The 22,525-nt window shown below is 40.8% G+C and overlaps 1 protein-coding gene across 6 annotated transcripts in view; it reads left to right on the top strand.

The window, feature by feature from the left end:
- KLHL13 (kelch like family member 13) overlaps window positions 1-22,525 on the top strand; it is a 182,511-nt gene that overhangs the window by 122,307 nt on the left and 37,679 nt on the right. For all 6 annotated transcript variants that reach the window (XM_029930928.1, XM_029930927.1, XM_029930922.1 and 3 more), the window contains one exon: window positions 21,464-21,602. In XM_029930928.1, coding sequence (XP_029786788.1) covers window positions 21,489-21,602 — 114 coding nt within the window. In that variant the 5' untranslated portion in view covers window positions 21,464-21,488. The remainder of the gene's footprint in view (window positions 1-21,463; window positions 21,603-22,525) is intronic.

Genomic DNA, 22,525 nt, shown 5'->3' with positions numbered 1-22,525 from the left:
TCTTCCTACCTACGTTTATTCGTGAACAGTTAGATTGCTTAATGTATTTAAGTCTCATGAAAATTCTGAGCCAAGGTAGTCAGGTTAATTCGTATTTACTGTGCTTTCAGTACTGATAATGGATTTAATGGGAATGAAAACACTATAGAAGAGAAAGGTGTCTGGGCCAAATGTGAAGACATGAATTGGAAACAGATACGAGATTTGATTTGATTTTTAAATTTTCCTAAAGATTTTGTTTTTAAAATTTTTCATGTTTAGTTTTGAAGGAGAGGGAGGCAGAGCGTGAGCAGGGGAGGGGCAGAGAGAGGGAGACACAGAATCCGAAGCAGGCTCCAGGCTCTGACTGACTGAGTCACCCCGGTGCCCGAATGGTCATCTTTTTAAGTAAGTGGAACAGCATACCATCCAATAAGTTGGACAGGACATAGGTGCTTTCTAGCACACGAGTGTACGTGTTTTACGTTTCAAGCAGCAAGAATTTGATCCTGGTCCATTGGATGCAATTTTAGTGAAAAGTTATATTTTGTTTTCAATGATAGTAAAATATTTTCACGGGTGTGACATTCTATGACAGGGGCATATGTTGTTTTGGTAAGATTTAATAGATGGAGGCAGATATGAGAGGGAAGAAAGAGACCACCTTATGGAGCCAAGAAAGCCTTTATAGGGATCTGCGATTCCCGGGGCGAGGTCCCATGACCCCGGGAGTGGGGAGTCAGGGAAGTCGAGTCTGGTAGGGAGGGGCGAGGTAATTTATGGGTGAAAGACTTCCGGTTCGGTCCTGGGAGGGCAGACCACCAAATAAGGGCACTTTAGGGACGTGGCAGGATGGGATAGATTGCCTCCTGTCAGGGTGATGGGAAGCTGGGGCTTCATGATTGGCTGTTTTCAAACTGGCGCTGGACATTCCAGGTCTGCAGGTGAGGGGTGGGGGTCGTCGGTGCACGGAGTTCTTCTCCGACCTACAGCAGAATGGCCGCTCGGTCGCCACCTTAAGGTAATTCTTACAGTTTTTACCCAATGTTGCCACATTTATGGTATGGTAAGATAAGAGCATCTCGAGCTATTTGAAGATAGAGAGGTGGTTCAGTAGAGAAAGCAGTAACTTAGCCTTCCCTAAGAAAAATATAAATAAAACCACCTTTCAGAACTTCAAGAGCTTAAAACTTGAATCTAGGGGCGCCTGAGCAACTCAGTCGGTTAAGCATCCGACTTCAGCTCACTTCACGATCTCACAGTTTGCAGGTTTGAGCCCCATGTCAGGCTCTGTGCTGACAGCTCGGAGCCTGGAGCCTGCTTTGGATTCTGTGTCTTCCTCTCTCTCTCTGCCCCTCCCCTGCGTGCGGTCTGTCTCTCTGTGTCTCAAAAATAAACATTAAAAAAATTTTTTTAATTAAAATTTTAAAAAACTTGAATCTAGCCTGTAAAACCAGTATTATAAATTTCATATGAAATGCATTTGTTTGCAAATTTTAAAAATTGTCCCGGTTTACCATAGCTAAATATAATACAGTTTGTTGAGTGCTACTATCAGAGTAAATCTGTTTTACACCTAAGGGCACAGTGGTTCCAAAGGGTGAATTAACTTGCTGAATGTTACACTTCAAGGAAGAGGTACAGTGAGAATTCAAACTCAGGTCTGTGTGATTTCAAAGCTCTTAACTTCTCTAATGCCTTTTTTGTTTTTATAGACATTTGCTACTTTCATGCTAGCTCTTTATTAGATAGTATCTCACTTAGGATTAGAAGAACAAAGAAGTATGATAAACGAGGTAAACTTTTGTGAAGCGGGTGGTGTTACAAGAAGTCCCCTTTACTGGACAGTGCTTTCAAGTGTCGGTGTTGTAGGGAAATACTGGGTGGTTTCCTTCCTCTCTGATAGGATATCAGGATTAACTTCACTGTTTCCTGTTTCTCTAGAGTACTAGTCTACCTTCTTGGCTACACACCCTTTTCCCACTATGGACAGCACTCTCGCACGCATGCTCTTGTAGTCCTTTCCCAGCGTGCTGAGTCCCTGTTTGGTCCTATCTTGTGGACATAATTGTCCCATTGCTTAATTGTGTGCCAGCGCTCAAAATAAACGTCTGTACTCGTGTTCTTGCTGCCAGAACAAATTCCTGCACACGAATGGCTTAAGACATACAAATTTCTTATAGGGTTTGTTTAGTTCAGATGTCTGATGTGCGTCTCACTGAGCTAACATGAAGGCATCTGGAGGGCTGTGATTCCATTGTAGGCTCTCGGGGAGAATCCGTTTCCTGCTCCTTGCGGTCATTGGCAGAACTCAGTTCTTCTCAACGGTAGGACCACCGAGGTTCCTGTCTGCTCGTTGGCTGGAAGCTGAGAGTTGATGTCAGCTGCTCTAGGCGGCCTGCATTTCTTGCCTTCTGCTCCCTTCCTTTGGCGTCAACACTGACAACGAGTCCTTTTCACATGAATCTTTTCCTTTTTTTAAAAAAAAGTTTATTTATTTTGGCAGAGAGAGAGAGTGCAAGTGCAATTGGGGAAGGGGCAGAGAGAGAGAGAGAGAAAATCCCGAGCAGGCTCTGCGCTGTCAGCACAGAACCGGATGCAGGGCTCAAACTCGCGAACCATGAGATTGTGACCTGAGCCAAAGTCAGACACTTAAGGGACTGAGGCACCCAGGTGCCCCTTCACATGAATCGTTTTGTGACCCACTCTTCTGCCTTCCTCTTCCACTCCTAAGGATTCACGTGATTAGATTGAGCCCGCCTAGATAATACAGGCGTGGGCCTACAAATTTTGCATTTTTATTACTAAGCCAAATTTATTAATCACTGCGCCAGTGGTTTTGCTCGTGAAAATTATAATAATTCAAACATAACTAGGCAGTTCTCAAACTCTGCAACAGTGATTTCCTGGAAATCTTATTTATAAGTAGAAGTCTCCAGGGACAGCACTATAATCTGGGATTATGTTGAAACATCATTATTATGCTCCAAGTCCTATAAAATAAGCACAAATGTATTGTATGCATCAGTTTTACAAGTATACGCAAACACATAAAATGCAGGTGTGAGCTAAAACTAAGATGCTAATCATTAAAAAACTTTATTATTGACTTGACTTCTTAAAATGCAGGCTGCTTTTGAGATGATTTGCATGATCCAAGTCTCCTTTTATTAATTTTTTAAAGGGGATTTTTCTTTTGTTTTTTAATGTTTATTTATTTTTGTGAGAGAGCACACGCACGCAAGCAGTCAAGGGAGGGGCAGAGGGAAAGGGAGAAATAGAAGTTGAAGCAGGCTCCAGGCTCTAACCTGTCAGCATGGAGCCCGACATGGGGCTAGAACTGACAAACTGTGAGATCATGACCTGAGCCAAAGTCGGATGCTTAACTGACTGAGCTAAACACGTGCCTCTCCAAGTCTCCTTTTAAAAGCTAATAAGCATTAGTGCCACCTTTGGAATAAAATCATGGAATTCATTTTCTTAATAAAGTTTTATGAAACAAGCAGAAGCATTCCGAATTACTCCATTCATACTAGAGCTGTCTAAAAAGTTCTAAAATGAGTGGCTCATACAAATTGGTTGATGTTGATTGCATTTTATTGTATTGCTAAAGTGAAGAAAACATTTAAACAATTTTTAATGTTTATTTTTAAAGATTTTTTAATGTTTATTTATTTTTGAGAGAGAGAGAGAGAGACAGAGTATGAGTGGAGGAGAGGCAGAGAGAGAGAGAGGGAGATGCCGAATCTGAGGCAGGCTCCAGGCTCTGAGCTAGCAGTCAGCACAGAGCCCGACGCGGAGCTTGAACCCATGGACCGTGAGATCATAACCTATGCCGAAGTCGGACGCTTTAACTGACTGAGCCACCCAGGCGCCCCTATTTATTTTTGACAGAGAGAGAAGATAGAGTGAGAGAGCAAGAGGGAGGAAGGATAGAGAGAGGGACAGACACAGAATCTGAAGCAGGCTCCAAGCTCTGAGCTGTCAGCACAGAGCCCGATGCGGGGCTTGAACCCACAAACTGCGAGATCATGACCTGAGCTAAAGTCAGACGCTTAACCCACTGAGCCCCTCAGGCGCCCCTGAAGAAAACATTTAAAAGAACTCTTCATTCCTTTCCACTTTTTCCAACCATTTTCATTTTCTTTGGAGTACTGTGCAGAATTAGATAAAGCATGCGGGCTATGAGAGGGTAATGTTTAACACCTATAAGGTCTTCACATGTCACTGGAAAGCCATGTAGATAATATAAGTGGTAGAGAACCTTCAAAAAATCTTCAAAAGAGACTACAAAATTGGCTGGCACACGATCATGTGACTTGCCATGCTGATGCCCTCAGCGTCTGGTGCAGAGGAAAACACGGACGTGTGGATGTTGCGTAATTAACATCTATGGAGTAAAACAGGAACAGTAAAACAACAAATGAGGACTGCCCGTGCTGCTCAGCTGTTGAGTATAAACTGGCTTCTCCAGCAAGTTAGTATGGCCTGAGAAGTGACATTTCTAAACTTGGGAGGTGAGTAGGGAAATGTTCCAAGCTCAGAACGGGTTATTTAACTCCCTGGACGCTGCCTTCTATATGGAAGGTACAGGGTCCTGATTGAGTTTTTGATTTAAAAGCTTGGAAAGCGACACCTGGATGGCTCAGTCTGTTGAGCGTCCGGCTCTTGATTTCAGCTCAGGTCATGATCCCCCAGTCATGGGATCGAGCCCCACGTCAGGCTTCATGATGAGCATGGAGCCTGCTTAAGATTCTTTCTCTTTCTCTCCCTTCACCCTTCTCCCCCACTATTTCTCTCTCTAAAATAAAAAATAAAAAATTTAAAATAAAAAAACTAAAAGAGTTGGATCCTGTATTTTACAGCACTAACATTTTGAGAAGGAAACATCATGAGAATGGTCCCACTGATCAGTGGATAAGACCATGCCATCTTAAATAGCATACTCATGAGGGCGCCTGGCTGGCTCAGTCCATAGAGCACACAACTCTTAATCTCTGGGTGGTGAGTTCAAGCCCTGCTTTGGTTGTAGCACTTACTGTTTTTAAAAAAATAAACATAATGATCATATTCAGGGACAGTTCTTTGAATCCAAGAGCTGGAGGGAAACTTACAAATTATTCCTTTATACCTTGAAAGAGAATGTGATATTAATGCTGGATCACTTTTCCTTAATGTATGTTTGTATTTGATGAGTCAACCCATTCTTTTTTCTTAATGTTTATTTATTTTTGAGAGAGAGAGAGAGAAAAAGAATGCAAGTGGTAGAGGAGCAGAGAGAGAGGAGGACAGAGGATCTGAAGCAGGCTCTATGCTGACAACAGAGAGCTCAATGCCGGGCTCGAACCCACAAACCGTGAGATCATGACGTGAACCGAAGTCAGATGCCTATCTGACTGACTGAGGCACCCAGGTGCCCTGATGATTCAACCCATTCTTAATTTATATTTCCCTTTTATTATTTTATCCCATTCCATGAACTATATTAAAAATTAATATTTAAGACTAATTTACCACGAGGATGCCTGGGTGGCGCAGTTGATTAAGTAGCCGATTTCAGCTCGGGTCAAGATTTCACAGCTCGTGGGTTGGAGCCCCGAATCGGGTTCTGTGCTGACAGCTCGGAGCCTGGAGCCTGCTTCAGATTCTGTGTCTCCCTTTGTCTATGTCCCTCCCCTGTTTGTACTCTGTCTCTGTCTTTCTCTCAAAAATAAAATAAAAATAAACAAAAATTTTTAAAAAGACTGCTTTACTATAAAAGTCTCAACTACATTTCTCTTTATAAATGGGATCACACTGGAGGTTTTCTCTTGTCTGCAGTTAGCTCACTTAATTCCTTATTAACTCATGTAGTTTGATCTAGCTTTACTTTGGATAGACCCATACAATATTTGAAATAGCATTTTGAAAAGTGTATGGATGTTCTAGGTTGTGAATAGGTTATCCAGTCTGTTAGCAATTGCCAAACTGGAGCAATTTTCCTTCATTATGAGCAATTTCCTACAAAAGTTCTGTGTATATAATCATTTCTGAATGATCCACAGCTAAACAAAGGTTCATGGAATTGGAACCAGCATTTTGATCTTAAGTAGACCAGAGACCTGGACCATCAGAATATTTTTCATAGACATATTGCCACACTATATGGACAGTTGCAATTAGAGATTGCCTTTTTTTTTTTCCAGATAAGTTGATGTGATCTGGGACAGTCTTTTAAAATAAAATAATAGAGGGGTGCCTGGGTGGCTCAGTTATTTGAGCGACCAGCTTCAACTCACGTCATGATCTCACGGTTCGCGGGTTCAGGCCCTGCGCCCGGCTCTGTGCTAACAGCTCAGAGCCTGGAGCTTGCTTCGGATTCTGTGTCTCCTTCTCTCTCTGCCCCTCCCCCATTTGTGCTCTGTCTCCCTCTGTCTCTCAATAATAAATAATTGTAAACAAACAAACAAACTTATTAATTAATTAAATAAATAATAGAGGGGTGCCTGGGTGGCTCAGTCGATTAAGCGTCTGACTTCGGCTCAGGTCATGATCTCAGAGTGCGTGGGTTCAAGCCCTGCGTTGGGCTCTGTGCTGACAGCTCGAAGCCTAGCCACAGAGCCCAGTGCCTGCTTTGGGTTCTGTGCCTCCCTTTCTGTCTGCTCTTCCCCAACTTGCGTGAGAGCTCTCTCTCAAAATAAAACATTAAAAACATTTTTTTATTAAAATGATAGTAAGGAAAGTTAATGTTATTTATCTTGTTTATCTGGTCCTTATATGCTGTATATGAACCGATAAACTTCTGAACCAGGGAGCAAAGTGTGCAATTAGTCTTGTTACTGTGGTTTGTGTGAATTATGCCGCATGATATTTCTTAATAGATAATTGTGACAATTTATTATTTTTTTAAATATCTTCTAACCATTTGGAATGTACTTATTTCTTTACTGTGAAATTTTTGCAAGCAAGTATCCAGCACACCCTCTGGTTACTTATCTCCTAGTGCAGTGTCTAGCACATAGAAGGTGCTCAGTAAATGTTGAGGTGCTAAACGAATTGGCGGAAAGGAGTTTTCAGGTCAGTAGCGCTGTGCAGATCATGTCACTTAAGAGTATGAATTTCTTCATTTGATATATGCGCGAATCTACTATATCACAGTCTCGTTAGAGGCTAAGTTATGCCTATCTCTCCTACGAAAAAAAACGACTCCCAAGTCCTGGATCTGCTTCTTGCTTGCTGATAAATTCCATCATGCTGACACAGACTGGGAGTGGTTTTAGTAGAAGCCATTTACCAATGACCAGAATACTTTACTCATGGTTCATCAAACAGTAATTTGATAAAGAAAATAAGATTATAATCTGTTCCAAGACTGCAACTACTCTGAAAGTTAAGAGTTATCTGAGGGGCGCCTGGGTGGCTCAGTCGGTTGAGCCTCCGACTTCAGCTCAGCTCATGATCTCACGTTCATGCCCCGTGTCGGGCTATGTGCCGACAGCTCAGAGCCTGGAGCCTGCTTCTGATTCTGTGTGTCCCTCTCTCTCTGCCCCTCCCCGCTCATGTTATGTCTCTCTCTGTCTCAAAAATAAATAAAACATAACAAAAAAATTTTTTAAAAAGTTACTTGATTTCTTTGCAGATATCCTTTATCATAATGGGAAGAACTGTTTTAGGCAAATTTATGTGTTCAAGCTAGTGTGTTTGCACTTAAATGAATACACACAAAATGTATTTTTGTATAATTGGAAAAAAAGAATGACAGAGTAGGAGAAAATGAAGTCTAACTAGGGTTTAGGAGACATGAATTTAAAATTATTACTAAAAATCACCCCCATTTACTTATGATCATGTTTGATACTTGAAAGGACTTAAGCCTAATTGCAGAGGCTTAGCAAATATTAGATTTAAATTAATTAAAATTTTCCTTACATTAAAAATATTCTAGGTATGTCTCCTGAGGCAAAGGAAACACAAGCAAAAACTTGTTGAGATTATATCAAAATAAAAAACTTCTGCAGAGTGAAGGAAACAACAAAACTAAAAGACAATGAAGTGAATGGGATGAGATTTTTGCAAATGACATAGTCAATAAAGGGTCAGCAGCCAAAACATATAAACAACTTATACAACTCAACGGCAAAATACACATAATCCAATTAAAAAATGACCAGAAGACATGAACAGACATTTCTCCAAAGAAGACATCCAGATGGCCAACACACACAGGAAAAGATGCTCACCATCACTCATTATCAGGAAACACAAATCAAAACCACAGTGAGCTACCACCTCACACCTGTCAGAATGGCTAAAATCAGAAACACAAGAAACAACAAGTCTTGGCGAGAATGTGGAGAAAAAGGAACCCTTGTGCACTGTTGCTAGAAATGCAAACTGGTGCAGCCATTGTTGAAAACAGTATGGAGGTTCCTCAAAAAATTAACAATAGAACTACCTTACAATCCAGTAATTGCATTACTGGGTATTTACCCAAAGGAAACAAAAACACTAATTCAAAGGGATAACATGCACCCCTTTGTTTATTGCAGCATTATTTACAATCGCCAAATTATGGAAGTAGCCCAAGTGTCCATCAGTAGATGAATGGATAAACAACACACACACACACACACACGCTGGACTATTACTCAACCATAAAAAAGAATGAAATCTTGACAGTTTACAGCAACATAAACAGATCTAGAGAGTATAATGCTAAGCAATATAAATCAGAGAAAGACGAATACCATATGATTTAACTCATATGTGAAATGTAAGAAACAAAACAAACGAAGGAGAAGAGAGAGAGAAACCAAGAAAGACTCTTCACTGTAGAGAACAAATAGATGGTTACCAGAGGGGAGGTGGGAGGGCAGAAGATGAAGGGACTAAGAGTACACTTATCTTGATGAACACCGAGTAACGTATGAAACTGTTTTTTTAATTGTTTTTTATGTTTTTTATTTATTCTTGAGAGACAGTGCGAGCAGGGGAGGGGCAGAGAGAGAGGGAGGTATAGAATCTGAAGCAGGCTCCAGGCTTTGAGCTGTCAGCAGAGAGCCCCATGCCGGGCTCGAACCCGTGAACCGTGAGATCATGACCTGAGCCGATGTCAAATGCTCAATTGACTGAGCCACCCAGGTGCCCCATGTATGGAACTGTTAAACTGCTATAATGTACAGCAGAAACTAATAAAACACTGTATGGTAACTACACTGGAATGAAAAAATTTTTAAATTTAAACAAAAACATTTAAAATACATGGTCTTTACACATTACTTAGTTAACAATAACAAAGGGACATAGCTGTTAACTGTGTCTGAAAACAGCATAGTCTAAAACAAAACAGTGGGTAGTGTGTGAATAGATTTGGGTTTTTCATTTATTTTCTAATCATGAAACACATTTATTTTGAATTATTTGCTAGAATGTGTAATAGGTTAAGGAGGCCTAACCAAAGAATCTTTGAACCCGAGTATGGGATTTGGATTTTGTGCAGGAAGAAGTGAGAAGTCACTGAATACTTTTGAGCAAGGAAGTGACTTCCAGAGTTATAAATACAGTCCCAGTATGTGAAGTAGCTATGTTGCAACAAATACGTAATTTATATTAATAACCAAATCCAAGTAAGAAGTAACACATACCGGAAGTGTGGTGTACAGGCAGTAACCATGGCGAGAAGCAAAGCTCAGGAGCGTACTGAAGAGAGATTCAGTGGTGCTTTTGTTGACTGGACATGAGAGTCTGGGAAGCAGCAAGAGTCAAAGATGACTGAAATATTTTGGTGATAATGATTTCCTTCTAGAATCCAAAATATCCTACCTATGGTCTCTTGAATGTATGACACTTAGATTGCGGAACTCTCTTCTGCCTGACCAGGCTTCCAGAAATGATCAAGATAGGTGTCCAACTCTTGATTTTGACCCAGGTCGTGATCTCACAGTTAGTGAGATTGAGCCCCAAGTCAGGCTGTGTGCTGACAGCGTGGAACCTGCTTGGGATTCTCTCCTGTCTCTCTCTCTCTCTCTGCCACTCTTCTGCTCACTCTTGCTCTTGCCCTCTCTCAAAATAAATATTTTAAAAATAAATAAATTTAAATTCCCACTTAAATGACTGGCAAATGTGAATGCTTGACACCTACTGTGTCATAGTGTCCAAATGATATGCTCTGTGTGGAGTTCCATCCAGGAATACATACTGTATTTAAGCTAGAAGCCATAATTTTCCTAAGAAGAAACAAATATCTTGCCCCCAAGGTGGCAAACTCCCCAATGAGTTTTATTTTGCATCCACCCACTCCAAAAAAACCCCAAAACCAGAAAACAGTGTATCTGCTGGGAAATCATCACTAATTTTATTAAGAATATTTAATATTTTAGGTGTGCCTGGGTGGCTCAGTCGGTTGAACGATCGACTTCGGCTCAGGTCATGATCTCACAGCTCTTGAGTTTGAGCCCCTCATCGGGCTCTGTGCTGACAGCTCAGAGCCTAGAGCCTGCCTTGGATTTCAAGGAGTGTAGTAAAATGGTAGATCTTGATGGTATTTGAGGAGAAAAATCAGAAGCCATTTCTGAGTGTAAAAACTGCATTTTTTTGTTGGGGCACCTGCGGGGCTCAGTCGGTTAAGCGTCTGACTTCGGCTCAGGTCATGATCTCTTGGTCCTTGGGTTCAAGCCCCGAGTCGAGCTCTGTGCTGACAGCCCAGAGCCTGGAACCTGTCTTCAGATTCTGCGTCTTCCTCAATCTCTGCCTCTCTCCCACTTGCACACTGTCTCTCTCTCTCACTCTGTCTCTCTCTCAAAAATAAATGAACGTTAAAAAAATTTTTAACTGCATTTTTGGGGAGCGGCTGGGAGGCTCAGCGAGTTAAACGGCTGACTCTTTGGTTCGGCTCCGGTCATGATCTTGTGGTATCGTGAGTTCAAACCCTATGTCGTACCCCGCTCTCAGCCTGAAGCCTGCTTGGGATTCTCTGTCTCCTCTCACTCTGCCTCACCCCGGCGCGTGCACTCTCTTTTTCTCTCTCTCAAAATAAATAAATACACTTTAAAAAAGAAAGCCTGCATTTTTACTTAGAATCTGACACTTGAATGTGTAGATAGGTGTGTGGGCTGTAAATAAAGGGGCTGTAAAGATTTTGTGCATCTCCTAACAACTCGAGAAATTAAGGTAAGCAATGGTTATGTGAGTGTAGTAGAAGATGGATAACTCAAAGTCTTCGAACACGTTTTTATGAAAACACCACCTTAATGGTGACACAGATGTGTACAAAATGGAAAACACTTTAATCTGAATTATTGTGTACATTTGACTCTTTGCTTCCATTGGCTCCTTATCTGAGATGAGCCTGAGAAAACGAACCCAAGTGTGATTCCCAGATTCGCTGGGTTGAGAGGCCGTCCTGTGATATGTATGCATTTCTTTGTGTTGCCTTCCCCTGTCCGAAACACGCCGGCTGCCATAGTAAAACGTTAATTTGGTGACATCATATTGAGCATGGTATATTGAAACATGATCGATCGATTTTTACCACGTTCATTAAAACCATGAGAGATGCCTGTAGGTCATTGCAAAATCAAGGTGGAGATTTGTTACATTTATTACAGGCTTTGGAGGCATAGAGGCAAGTGGGACTCAGAGCTACCGATTATAATTATTAAAACATGGAATGCAATTGGCTATTGCTTTGTACGTTTAAAAGTCTTACTGTTTGGCTTTTTGGCCATGTTTCCTTTTAACAGAGAAATAAACATTCCCTGAAGGTCTGGTCATGAATTATTGACTTTATGAAGTTCAATATACTAGGAAATTCAGAGAAGGATAGGATTTTTACCGCTCGATTAATGATTCTCCTGTTCCCAGAGAGACGTGTCTCAGTGATTTCTAATTGGTTTTGGGTTTGTAGAATCTGCCTTTATAATAAACTCAAAAATTGGATAACTTGGATGTTTGAATATTTAATAAGCTGAAATTTTAGGCAGGCCTAAGCCCAGTTCTTTCATCACACACTCTTCTTTTGCAATGCACCGTAGCTCAATAGTCAGATTTCAAAGTTGGTGAGCTCCAGATAATAGAAGTAAAATGACACCTTGGTTAGCACATCTTCTGGGACCCAAAGCAAGAAGGTCCCTTAAAGAAAGTTGGTGGGGGTATTGGAGCTCCCATTCCAGTTTGTTCATTTGAGGATTGGAGAAGAACACGGCATTCAGGTAGAGCTGGACTGCTCCACGGCAGGGCTGGTGCTGGGGTAGGGCAGATGGCCCTTCCGGAGGGCTTCTGTGTGGCCAGAGGATTATCACCACTATTTTGTCTGTGTCCTGAGAAAGGAGTTATTGATAGTGATGGGAATGCATGCTGTTTTCCCTAACTCACACCTACGCAGTGCCCACCCCCATCCCACCATCTCTTACCTTCTGTGGCCTTAGGGTAACGGAGCTTTGACCTCGTTATTATACGTGTCGTAGGTATGGAATCAGCACTCAGGAACGCATTCTTTTCTCTGTTCTTTTATCTCTACTTCAGGTACGTGTGCATGTGTATGTACGTATGTATGTATCTATATCATTCATCACAGTATTAATAAGAAATGCAAAGAAAGAAATAGTAGATGAGCCAAGCTTCTAACCGGAAGAATTTCCTGGTCTAGATAGATACATGACACCCAATGGAGTTTAATTGGTATATGAATTTTAAAAGATGAAGAAAGACTTAAGTATGCGATATGGTAGGTAGAGGGAGCAAACATTAATTTTAAAGGTTTTCAGGGACAGGATTGAGATATTTGACGCAAATGCTCTATGGGTTGGATAATAAACTTTCCTCCTGTCATAGTTATCTAATGGAGAGTATCATTTGTCGGCCCATTTGTTTAGCCCAATTCCCTCATCTGTGTCGTGGTGCTATTTCTGTGATAGTGATGGGTGGCTTTGGAATCCAGAATCTGTTCCATTAAATGTCAATACCAGTAACATAAAGTCCTCCCTAAATTTGATCTGAGTTACGTACTAAGATATGCCAACTTCTTGCATTGGGAGAATGGCATGAGAGAGTTTGAGACATGCTATTGTTTTTATGGAAGTGGTAAAAGTGGGTAATTTTCTACTGAACTAATCCAAGCAAAAAATTACTTTCCTTTCACAGAATGTGTCTTTCTGAGATCTTCCTTTAGACATGAAGCATGAATGAAGTGAAATGACACTTGCTTTAGGGCCTCTTCTCTCTGCTGATTTTCATTTATGTTTTTAGGCTTGGCGTAAGGGGACCGTCGTGGGCCCGGAATCAGACTCAAGTTCAAATCATAATTTGCCAGACTCTTGGTGAAGCCTTAAACTCGGCGAGCTTCAGTTTCCTATCTTTAAAATGGGATTGTTACGAGGATTAAGTAGCTCAGAGAATGTGCCTGGCACCATGCCTAGTCCACAGCAGGTGCTGGGGAAACGATCTTATTTCAATGTTAAAACTGACATCAGCTATTTATTAATGGGATTTTATTTTAAACGTGACCGTCGCATGCATATGGAGAAGCCTCGTGATTTTAGAGAATCATTTTGCTGTCTGACCTGAACCTTTTTTCTCTTTTGTGGATTGTGGTATTGCTGCAGCAGGAAAGAAAGCCTTGTGAAGATGGGCCTCTATTTTGTAGCGTACATGCTAAAGATTTCCATTAGGGAATCCATTCCAAGTTAACAATAAGGTACTTATGTTTATTTAAAAACAGAAGTAACTAACCAAAGCTTTATCTTTCATGATTTCTTTCAGGCAAGCCCCTCAATAAGAGATACATTCTCCATACTTTTTTAAACAGTTCTTAATTTATGCCTTATTAAGAAAAGTTGCTATGATATTTATAATTTCTTTGTGTAATGATGCTGTAAATGACATTTTAGTTGGAGCCTACCTTTAAAAACTGTTGAAGCTTTTAAGTTTTTTTTTCTTTCTTTAAATTGAAAATACTTGGCTTATTGTATACATGTTGCCTTACTTCATAAGTTGGAATTCTCTTTCTGACTTTTTAAAAGCAATTTCCCATTTTTTTTTGAATGGAAGCTGAGTGTGTGTGTGTGTGTGTGTGTGTGTGTGTGTGTGTGTGTGTATCATTCAGCTTTTGTTTGGGAGGGATGAGGAAGGCTGGTTAAGACTGTAACTTTTGTGAGGTAGGAAGGATAGAAATATCTTTAGCGTTCAATGTAGTACGCGTACTTTGAACCTCTAGAAAAATCAGTGGGGGACAACTTCTCCCATCTTAAGTTTTTAATTTATTTCTCAAGGGTGGAAGGAAATACCTTGACAGATTTAGCACTCGAATTCAAATGAGTGTGAGAGCAGGTGGCCACATTTCTTCCCCACCTGCCATGCAACTTTATCACAAAAAACGTTTCATTTAACAAATGCCGAGGCCAACAGACACTTCTCTGTTTCAGAGCACAAAAACAAATGGAGGGGGAGTACTTCTTTGAAGAAAACCTTTTTCTTGATTTGCTTTTTAAATTGTGAGTGTGAAAAATATATATGCTTTTTTCCTGGGGGATGGGGAGTGGAAAGCACGAGTCGATACTTTGATTAACCGTGCCAATTTGCTGTCTTGCTCTGCTGTTCCTGGCTTTTATTTTTGTTTTTATTTATGTTTTGTTTTGTTATTGTTGCTGTTCTTGCATACTTACCCCTTGGTGCTTTCAGTTATGATAACACTGTTACTCTGAGAAACTACAGTATATGTATAATCCTTTTAACACTAACTTGGAAACCCCTATTCTTTTGGTATCGGGGAGTCATGTTATTAAAATGCATTGGTGGGGTGAGGGCTACCTAGCTTACTCAGTCGGCAGAGCATGAAACTCGTGGTCTTGGGGTTGTGAGTTCGAGCCCTACACTGGGTATAGAGATTACTTAAAAACATAAAATCTTAAAAAAAAAAATAAAACAAACTGTTTTGGGTTTAACCACTTTGTAATATAACGGTGGCAACCAGAAAGAAGTGCTATGAAGCTAACTGGGAACTAAATAGAGGAAAGTTCAAGGTGTTATTCCTATAATTGTACCTTTGTCGCTTTCTCTGATTCATTTTTCCCCCCTCAGAAATTAAGAACAACATGGGAGGGGCAACTGGGTGGCTTAGTATGTCTGACTCTTCATTTTCCTCGCCCAGATCATGATCTCACAGTTTTGTGAATTCAAGCCCCATCTCAAGTACATTTGCATGCATTTTCATGCTAATAATTTCAAAAAGCACCAAAAACCGTCCTCTCTTCCTTGACAGAGATATTTGACCTCACGCGGCTTTCTGTATCACATGATCTGGTGCTTGGAGTGGTAGAAAGCAAGAAACTGAAATGTGCGTTTCATCATTTATCAAGCTGAGACCTCAGTTTTTAAATGCAAAAGCACTCATTTTAGTGGATTGGGGGAGTTTCTGGTGGGTCGTTGTTGTTGTTGTTGTTTTGGTATGGAGTGTTGGAAGACCCTTTGAGGCTTTGGAACCAAATAATGCAATTGTGAGATACTCCTCCCTTACTCACTCACAGTGCATACCAACAAAGCCAGTTGCTATAGTGAATTCTGAGAGTACAGGTTCTTTATAGAATGTCTACCGAACTGATAACCTCCATCAAGCTATTCAGGATAGAAAACATATTTCAAACAGATTGACAGGACCTTCTCGCTGCAGCCTACCTACCAGGTCAGACAGGTAATGCACAGACTTTCATCATCCTGGTGTTTACTATTTTTAAAAAAGTGTCCATTTGATGGCTTTTAAAAATTAAAAATACCAGGGGCATCTGGGTGGCATAGTCGGTTGAGCATCCAACTTAGGTCAAGTCATGATCTCACCATTCATGGGTTTGAGCCCCGTGTTGGGCTCTGTGCTGACAGCTCAGAGCCTGGAGCCTGCTTCCGATTCTCTCTCTCTCAAGAACAAACTTTTTTTTTAATTTTAAAAAAATTAAAAATTCCACTTGGGTGAACAGTGCCTTGTTGAGAGCAGGGGCCTAATACATGTTTGCACTAGCAATTTCTCCTTAAATTTACAGGTTGGAAGTTTACAGGAATCTCTGCTTTAGTTTGCATATTCTGGAATAATAAGGTTGACTATTTTCAATCTGTTAACCATTCACACTTAGATTCTTATGAATTGTGTGCTCATAACATGGAAACATGTTTTCCTTGGGGGTGATTTTTAAAACGTGATAAATTTTTTAGGCAAAATTACGACGTTAGCATCACCTTGTTAGCATGGCAGTTGCTTAGACTTTCTGTTCCTTTTGTCTTTTTTTTTAATGTTTTTAATTTATTTTTGAGAGACAGAGCGAACAGGGGAGGGTCAGAGGGAGAAAGGAGACACAGAATCTGAAGCAGGCTCCAGGCTCTGAGCTAGCTGTCAGCACAGAGCCTGATGCGGGGCTCAAACCCACGAACCGCGGGATCATGGCCTGAGCTGAAGCCGGACGCTTAACCAACTGAGCCACCCAGGTGCCCCTCCTTTTGTCTTCAAGTAGCAATGCAGAGAAATAGCATAGTGTCCGTGTGTTCCCGTCGACCACCTTTGTAGTGCTTTCAGGAAAATGATCAGTGCTTCTGTCTCTACCCTAACACTCTTTGAAAAAGTCATTGTTCTCTTTGAACAAGAACAGTTGAGTGATTCGAGTACACTTTGTGAAAGATTGCTTTTGTGCTCAGTGGTCGGTCATTGTTAAGAAAATCAGATCTGCCCAGTGACAGTGCAGTGGGCTGCAGTGGTTTGATAGCAAATACACAGACATAGGAGACATTTGATTTTGGAACAGAAAATTGATGAACATACTTTCTCTGCTGAAGAATTTTATAGCATTGATGGAATGGGAGTATTTAGGCAGGATTTGCTTGATTCTTCTTTTTTTACGTTTATTTATTTATTTTGAGAGAGAGAACGATACAGAGAGAGAGAGAGAGAGAGAGAGAGAGAGAGAGAGAGAGAGAACCCCAAGCAGGCTCTGCACCAGCAAGCGCTGACCCCAATGCGGGGCTTGAAATTACCAACAGTAAGATCATGACCTGAGTCGAAACCAAGAGTCTGAGCTCAACCAACTGAGCCACCCAGGCACCTTTGAGATTTGCTTGATTCTAAGCTAGCATGTAAAAGCGAATCCATATAGCAGTCATTTTAAGCAGAATTCAAAAATTATTATTCTCAAATGAATTTCTATGGAACAAAAGCTCTCCTGTACAATGTCTTACAAACTTCAAAGCGATTATCTACTATAAACACTCGATTGTTCAAATTGTGGGACCGGAGAAAAGCAGAGGTATTTTATTGTTAGTAGTCTTGGAAGAATTACTGGTAATTAATAATCGCCCTGTGATTCTTACTGCCAGCATTAACCTCATGTAGTCAACCCTCAGACTGGGGAGGAATTTACAACACAAAATTGCTTTAGAAAAATTTTCCTGAGTAGGTTAATCTCTCTCTCTTAGATTTCTCAGTCTTGGCACTCTTGACATTTTTGCCTAAGTACACCTTTGCTGTCGAGAACTTTCCTGTGCATTGCTGGGATGTTTGGCAGCATCCCGCTAGATGAAGGCAGCACACACACACCGTCGCGATGATGAAAAAGGGCTCCCAACATTGCCCAACATGGGGAGCTGCGTAACAGAATCCCCTTCGTCCTCCGGCCCCCTCTGAGAACCGCTGGTCTTGGTGTTGCTTTGTAACCATGTGACATAAAAAAATAAGATTTTTATTCAAAAAAAATTTTTTAATATTTATTTATTTTTGAGAGAGAGACAGAGTGCAAGCAGGGGAGAGGCAGAAAGGGAGACACAGAATCTGAAGACACAGAATCTCCAGGCTCCGAGCTGTTAGCACAGAGCCTGAAACAGGGCTCTAACTCACAGACCTGAGTTCAGATCATGACCTGAGCTGAAGTCCGCTGAACCGACTGAACCACCTAGGCGCCCCGATTGTACAATTTTTAAAATACGCTTTGTTCTTGGAATTACTCAGATAATCATTCCTTTAAGGATATCACATCCAGGCGGTAAACTTGATGAAAAGAAGATAGAAGAGAATATCGAAATCTGCTGAGAAGGCTGACATGGCACGTATTGTTACTGATGCAGAAATAATAGGGAATGTTCTGAATGGTAAAAAGTCAACGTATGTTGATGAAAAGTCATAAAGATGACTTTAGTGAAGGCTTCAGCTTCTGAAATAATTAATTAGAAAGCCAAGCATATTATCTTGCCGAGAAAAGGCCGCATTTTCATATCCTGCTTTTCAATTTTAAGAGCTACAGACAAATGACAAGTAAACAAGTTGTTATCTGTAGTTTCTGAAAAAAAGCAATTTCCAGGATATGTCATGGGCACAATGTGGCTTCAGCTTTATTCCCGTCCCTTGTACGTCTGTGGTTCTATAAAAATGATAATTGATGGTCATTTACGGCACTGCATGCGAAAGGAATGTCCACAAAAATGAGATTCGGTGTTCATTCAGATGACATATGTTAAAATTCTCAACTGCTACGTTCTGTGCAGGGAATACAGAAAATAATAAAACATTCTGCGTGTATATTTCATTAGAATAATTCTGTCTGAATGGAAATTTTCCGGTTAGGGGATGCCAGTCACCACCAATCTATTTCCCACTTTTCCAATTGCTTCCATAATTTTAAATGTCTGTCTGCAAAAGCCATTTAAAAGGGTGTGTGAGTGTGTGTATGCTATATGTCCTGTATGTAATTTAATTCTTTTTAAGGCTATTTCTGAAATTAAGAGAAAGCTATATTCAATTTCTTTTATGCTTGTTAAAATCTTATTTAAATTATTCTCTTTATTAAACATCCATGAGAGTTGAATAAAACATGGTCATATATTATTCATTCATTTTTGGTTATACCACGGCTCTAATATCATTAAGAGCAATTGATGTCACCCTTGAGGCCAGAACGTTCGCTAATTATTATAGGATTTAAAACCATTTGGTTGATGTGAGGATTGGAAAAGCAGGATCTTTATTGAAACTATGATATAGTCTTCAAACTATTTTCTTGTTCAAACTGATCAACTGAGATTAGAGGTGGGGGAGGGAACAAGTGAAATCTTCATGATATTGGACAGGCCAGAGATAGAAAAACAAATAATTTGGGAAGTCAGGCTGCCTCAGCTGGTGGAGTGTGCGACTTTTGGGCTCGGGGTTGTGGGTTTGATCCCCAGGATGGGCACAGAGCATACTTACAAGGAAAACCTTGAAAAAGAACAAAAAAAAAAACCCCAAACAATTCAACATGTAGGAAGTTAGAGGTAAATAGCAAAAGTAGAGTTCTAGGACTTGAGAATCTATTCTTCCTCCTCCTTCCCCAATGTCCATTTTAGCAGTCTGCATCGTGAATGTACAAACCCATTGACAGCCACAGGTTCTGTACTCAGGGACGATTGAGAGACACTTCTGGCAACGTGTAAGTAAGGAAACCAAAGGCTGCTGGATCTAGGGCCATGCTGGGACGCACTGTAGTGGTCAAGTTTTAGGTACCTGAGGCTCCTTCTTAAGTGCTTTGCATATTCTCTATAAAAACTCCCTGACCTGTTGAATGCAGGTTCCCCAGTCCTTTTTATGGACCCCGAAAAGTAATTCATGCCATATGTACATGGGCATAGCTTGCATTTCTTAGTTTTACTGTTTTGTTTCTTGGAAAAGATGGAAATGCCACTAGACTGTAGCTATTTAACTAAATAATCCCAAAATGATAAATGAGACATACTGCTAGAAAAAGAAATTAATTTACATATAAAATTTTTGTTCAGTCAGGGGTCGATTAGAATTATAACCAATGAGCAACACCTGGGGGGCTTAGTCGCTTGATCGCCCACTTGGGCTCAGGTCACGATCTCGTGGTTCTTGAGTTCAAACCCCGCTTCGGCCTCAGTGCTGACAGCTCGGAGCCTGGAGCCTGCTTCGGATCCTGTGTCTTCCTCTCTCTCTGCCCCTTTCCCCCTCATGCTCTGTCTCTCTTTCAAAAATAAAATAAACATTAAAAAATTTAAGAAAAGAATCATAACTGATGACAGAAGAAGAAGCAGTGTATTAACACAGCAGTTAATCTTTGACCTTTATTAACAAGGTTTATGCAGTTTAGAATCATACTAGACTTAGATTCAAATGCTGACCCAACTACTTTAATAATTTTGTGACCTTAGGTAACTTATTTATGAGACTTTTCTGTAGTGCATTTTCCCTATCCTTCTACAAAGGAAATAATAGCACCCATTGCTTTGGGTTGGTTTTTTTTTAAGATATGAAACTTTTATTTTTTTGCAGTTAACCAACAGGTTATTTATTTATTTATTTTACCTCAATTTCTGTTTTTTTAAAGTAGTTTATTATCAAATTGGTTTCCATACAACACCCAGTGCTCTTCCCCACAAGTACCCTCCTCCATTACCACCACCTCTTTCCCCCCTTCCCCTCCCCCTTCCGCCCTTGGTTCGTTTTCAGCATTCAATAGTCTCTCAGGTTTTAGGTCCCTCTCTCTCCCCAACTCTCTTTCCCTCTTCCCCTCCCCCTGGTCCTCCATTAGGTTTCTCCTGTCCTCCTGTTAGACCTATGAGTGCAAACATATGGTATCTGTCCTTCTCCGCCTGACTTATTTCACTTAACATGAGACCCTCGAGGTCCATCCACTTTCCTACAAATGGCCAGATGTCATTCTTTCTCATTGCCATGTAGTACTCCATCGTGAATATATACCACATCTTCTTGATCCACTCATCAGGTGATGGACATTAGGCTCTTTCCATGTTTTGGCTATTGTTGACAGTGCTGCTATGAACACTGGGGTACATGTGCTCCTATGCATCAGCACTTCTGTATCCCTTGGTTAAATCCCAAGCAGTGCTATTGCTGGGTCATAAGGGAGTTCTATGGATAGTTTTTTGAGGAGCCTCCACACTGTTTTCCAGAGCGGCTGCGCCAGTTTACATTCCCACCAACAGTGTAGGAGGGTGCCCGTCTCTCCACACCCTCGCCAGCATCTATAGTCTCTTGATTTGGTTGTTTTAAGGATTATATGAGGTCATGTGTATAAATTTCGTGGCAAGTACCTGACACATAGTGACTATTCAATAAATGATAGCTATTATTTTTCTCTTTCTAAAATTAGGTATTCCAAAGTAGTTTTAACTGTGAATAACACAATTTGATGTTACTGCTACCACAACAGCAGAAACCAAAAACAATTACCCCGGCACTAAAAAGACAAAAACCCTCTGTGAGTATAGTCTCAAACCAGCTTCTAGGTTTATTTCTCACTCCTAATGTATCTTTTCCGACCTCAAAAAGGTTTTCCAAATATATGTCATTTCTTCTATGATGTAGAATGGTACCAACCAAAAACTCAATGAAACAAAATTCAGTATATTCCGTAGTCAAATGTTGGCACTGGCGACTGATTATTTCCCTAAATAAGGTCGTTATTGTGTGTTATAGATCAACTTTTAATTATTGCCTCTCTTTCTGATTTATAAAACTCTTCAGATCTCTAGTGGAGGAGGACCAACTCATGAAATTGTCCCTTGGAAGCTGCGAAATGGGTCTCTCGTCACATCTCCAGTCATCCAAGTCTGGAACCATGCGCATCTTTACCAGCAATAACCACAGTTCTCTGGTGTTAAAGGTAAGCTAAGCGGTCCCTTGTGTAATTGTCAAATGGCCCAAAAAACCACCCAGGATGTTGGTGACGGGCGACGTGATAGTGGGGGCCGAGGGCTGCGCCTGTGCGTGGACAGGGTGCCTGGGGGACCTCTCTTACTTTCCGTACCATTTTGCTGTAAACCTAAAACTGCTCTTAAAAAAAAATTAAGTTTATGAATCACAACAAGAGCAAACAAACCAGAGAAGAAGCCTTGAGGGGAAAACTACTTACCTTCCTGATGTTAATGAAAAGAATCCCCAGAGTCCATTATTTGGTTGGTTTGTATGAAGAAGGTCTTGCTGTCGGCCACGTTCTTAAAGACTGTTGGGTGTGGCAACAGCGACTTTCCATTTCGTCTCCGCCAATATAAATATCACAATGTCCTTACACTAAATTTTCTGGTTCCTTGCTCATGGCCTGTTTTAACTGTCACCTTGTTATCATAGTTCCGAAGATCACATTTATTTGGCATCTCAGCTCATTATCAGTAGTAGGTGTGGGAGTATAGATAAGAACCACTAGATATAAACACACTGATACATGTAGGAGGTAATAAGTACCACCAAGGGACAGGATGGAAATACAGTAGAAAACCAAGAAAAAAACCCAGACATCAGAAACTGCAGTGCGGTTGGGGCACCTGGGTGGCTCAGTCAGTTAAGCGTCCAACTTGGGTGCAAGTTATGATTTCCCGGTTCGTGAGTTCAAGCCCGGCATTGGGCTCTGTGCTGACAGCTAGCTCAGAGCCTGGAGCCTGTCTTCAGATTCTGTGTCTCTCTCTTTCTCTGACCCTCCCTTGCTCACTCTGTCTCTCTGTCTCTCTCTCAAGAATAAATAAAACATTTTTTAAAAATAAAAAAATAAACCTAAATGATAAAGTAGGCATATTAGGTTGAAATTTTTCA

Source organism: Suricata suricatta, chromosome X, assembly GCF_006229205.1.
Source record: "Suricata suricatta isolate VVHF042 chromosome X, meerkat_22Aug2017_6uvM2_HiC, whole genome shotgun sequence".
Classification (NCBI taxonomy): domain Eukaryota; kingdom Metazoa; phylum Chordata; class Mammalia; order Carnivora; family Herpestidae; genus Suricata; species Suricata suricatta.
This window is presented reverse-complemented; position numbering and strand designations above follow the sequence as displayed.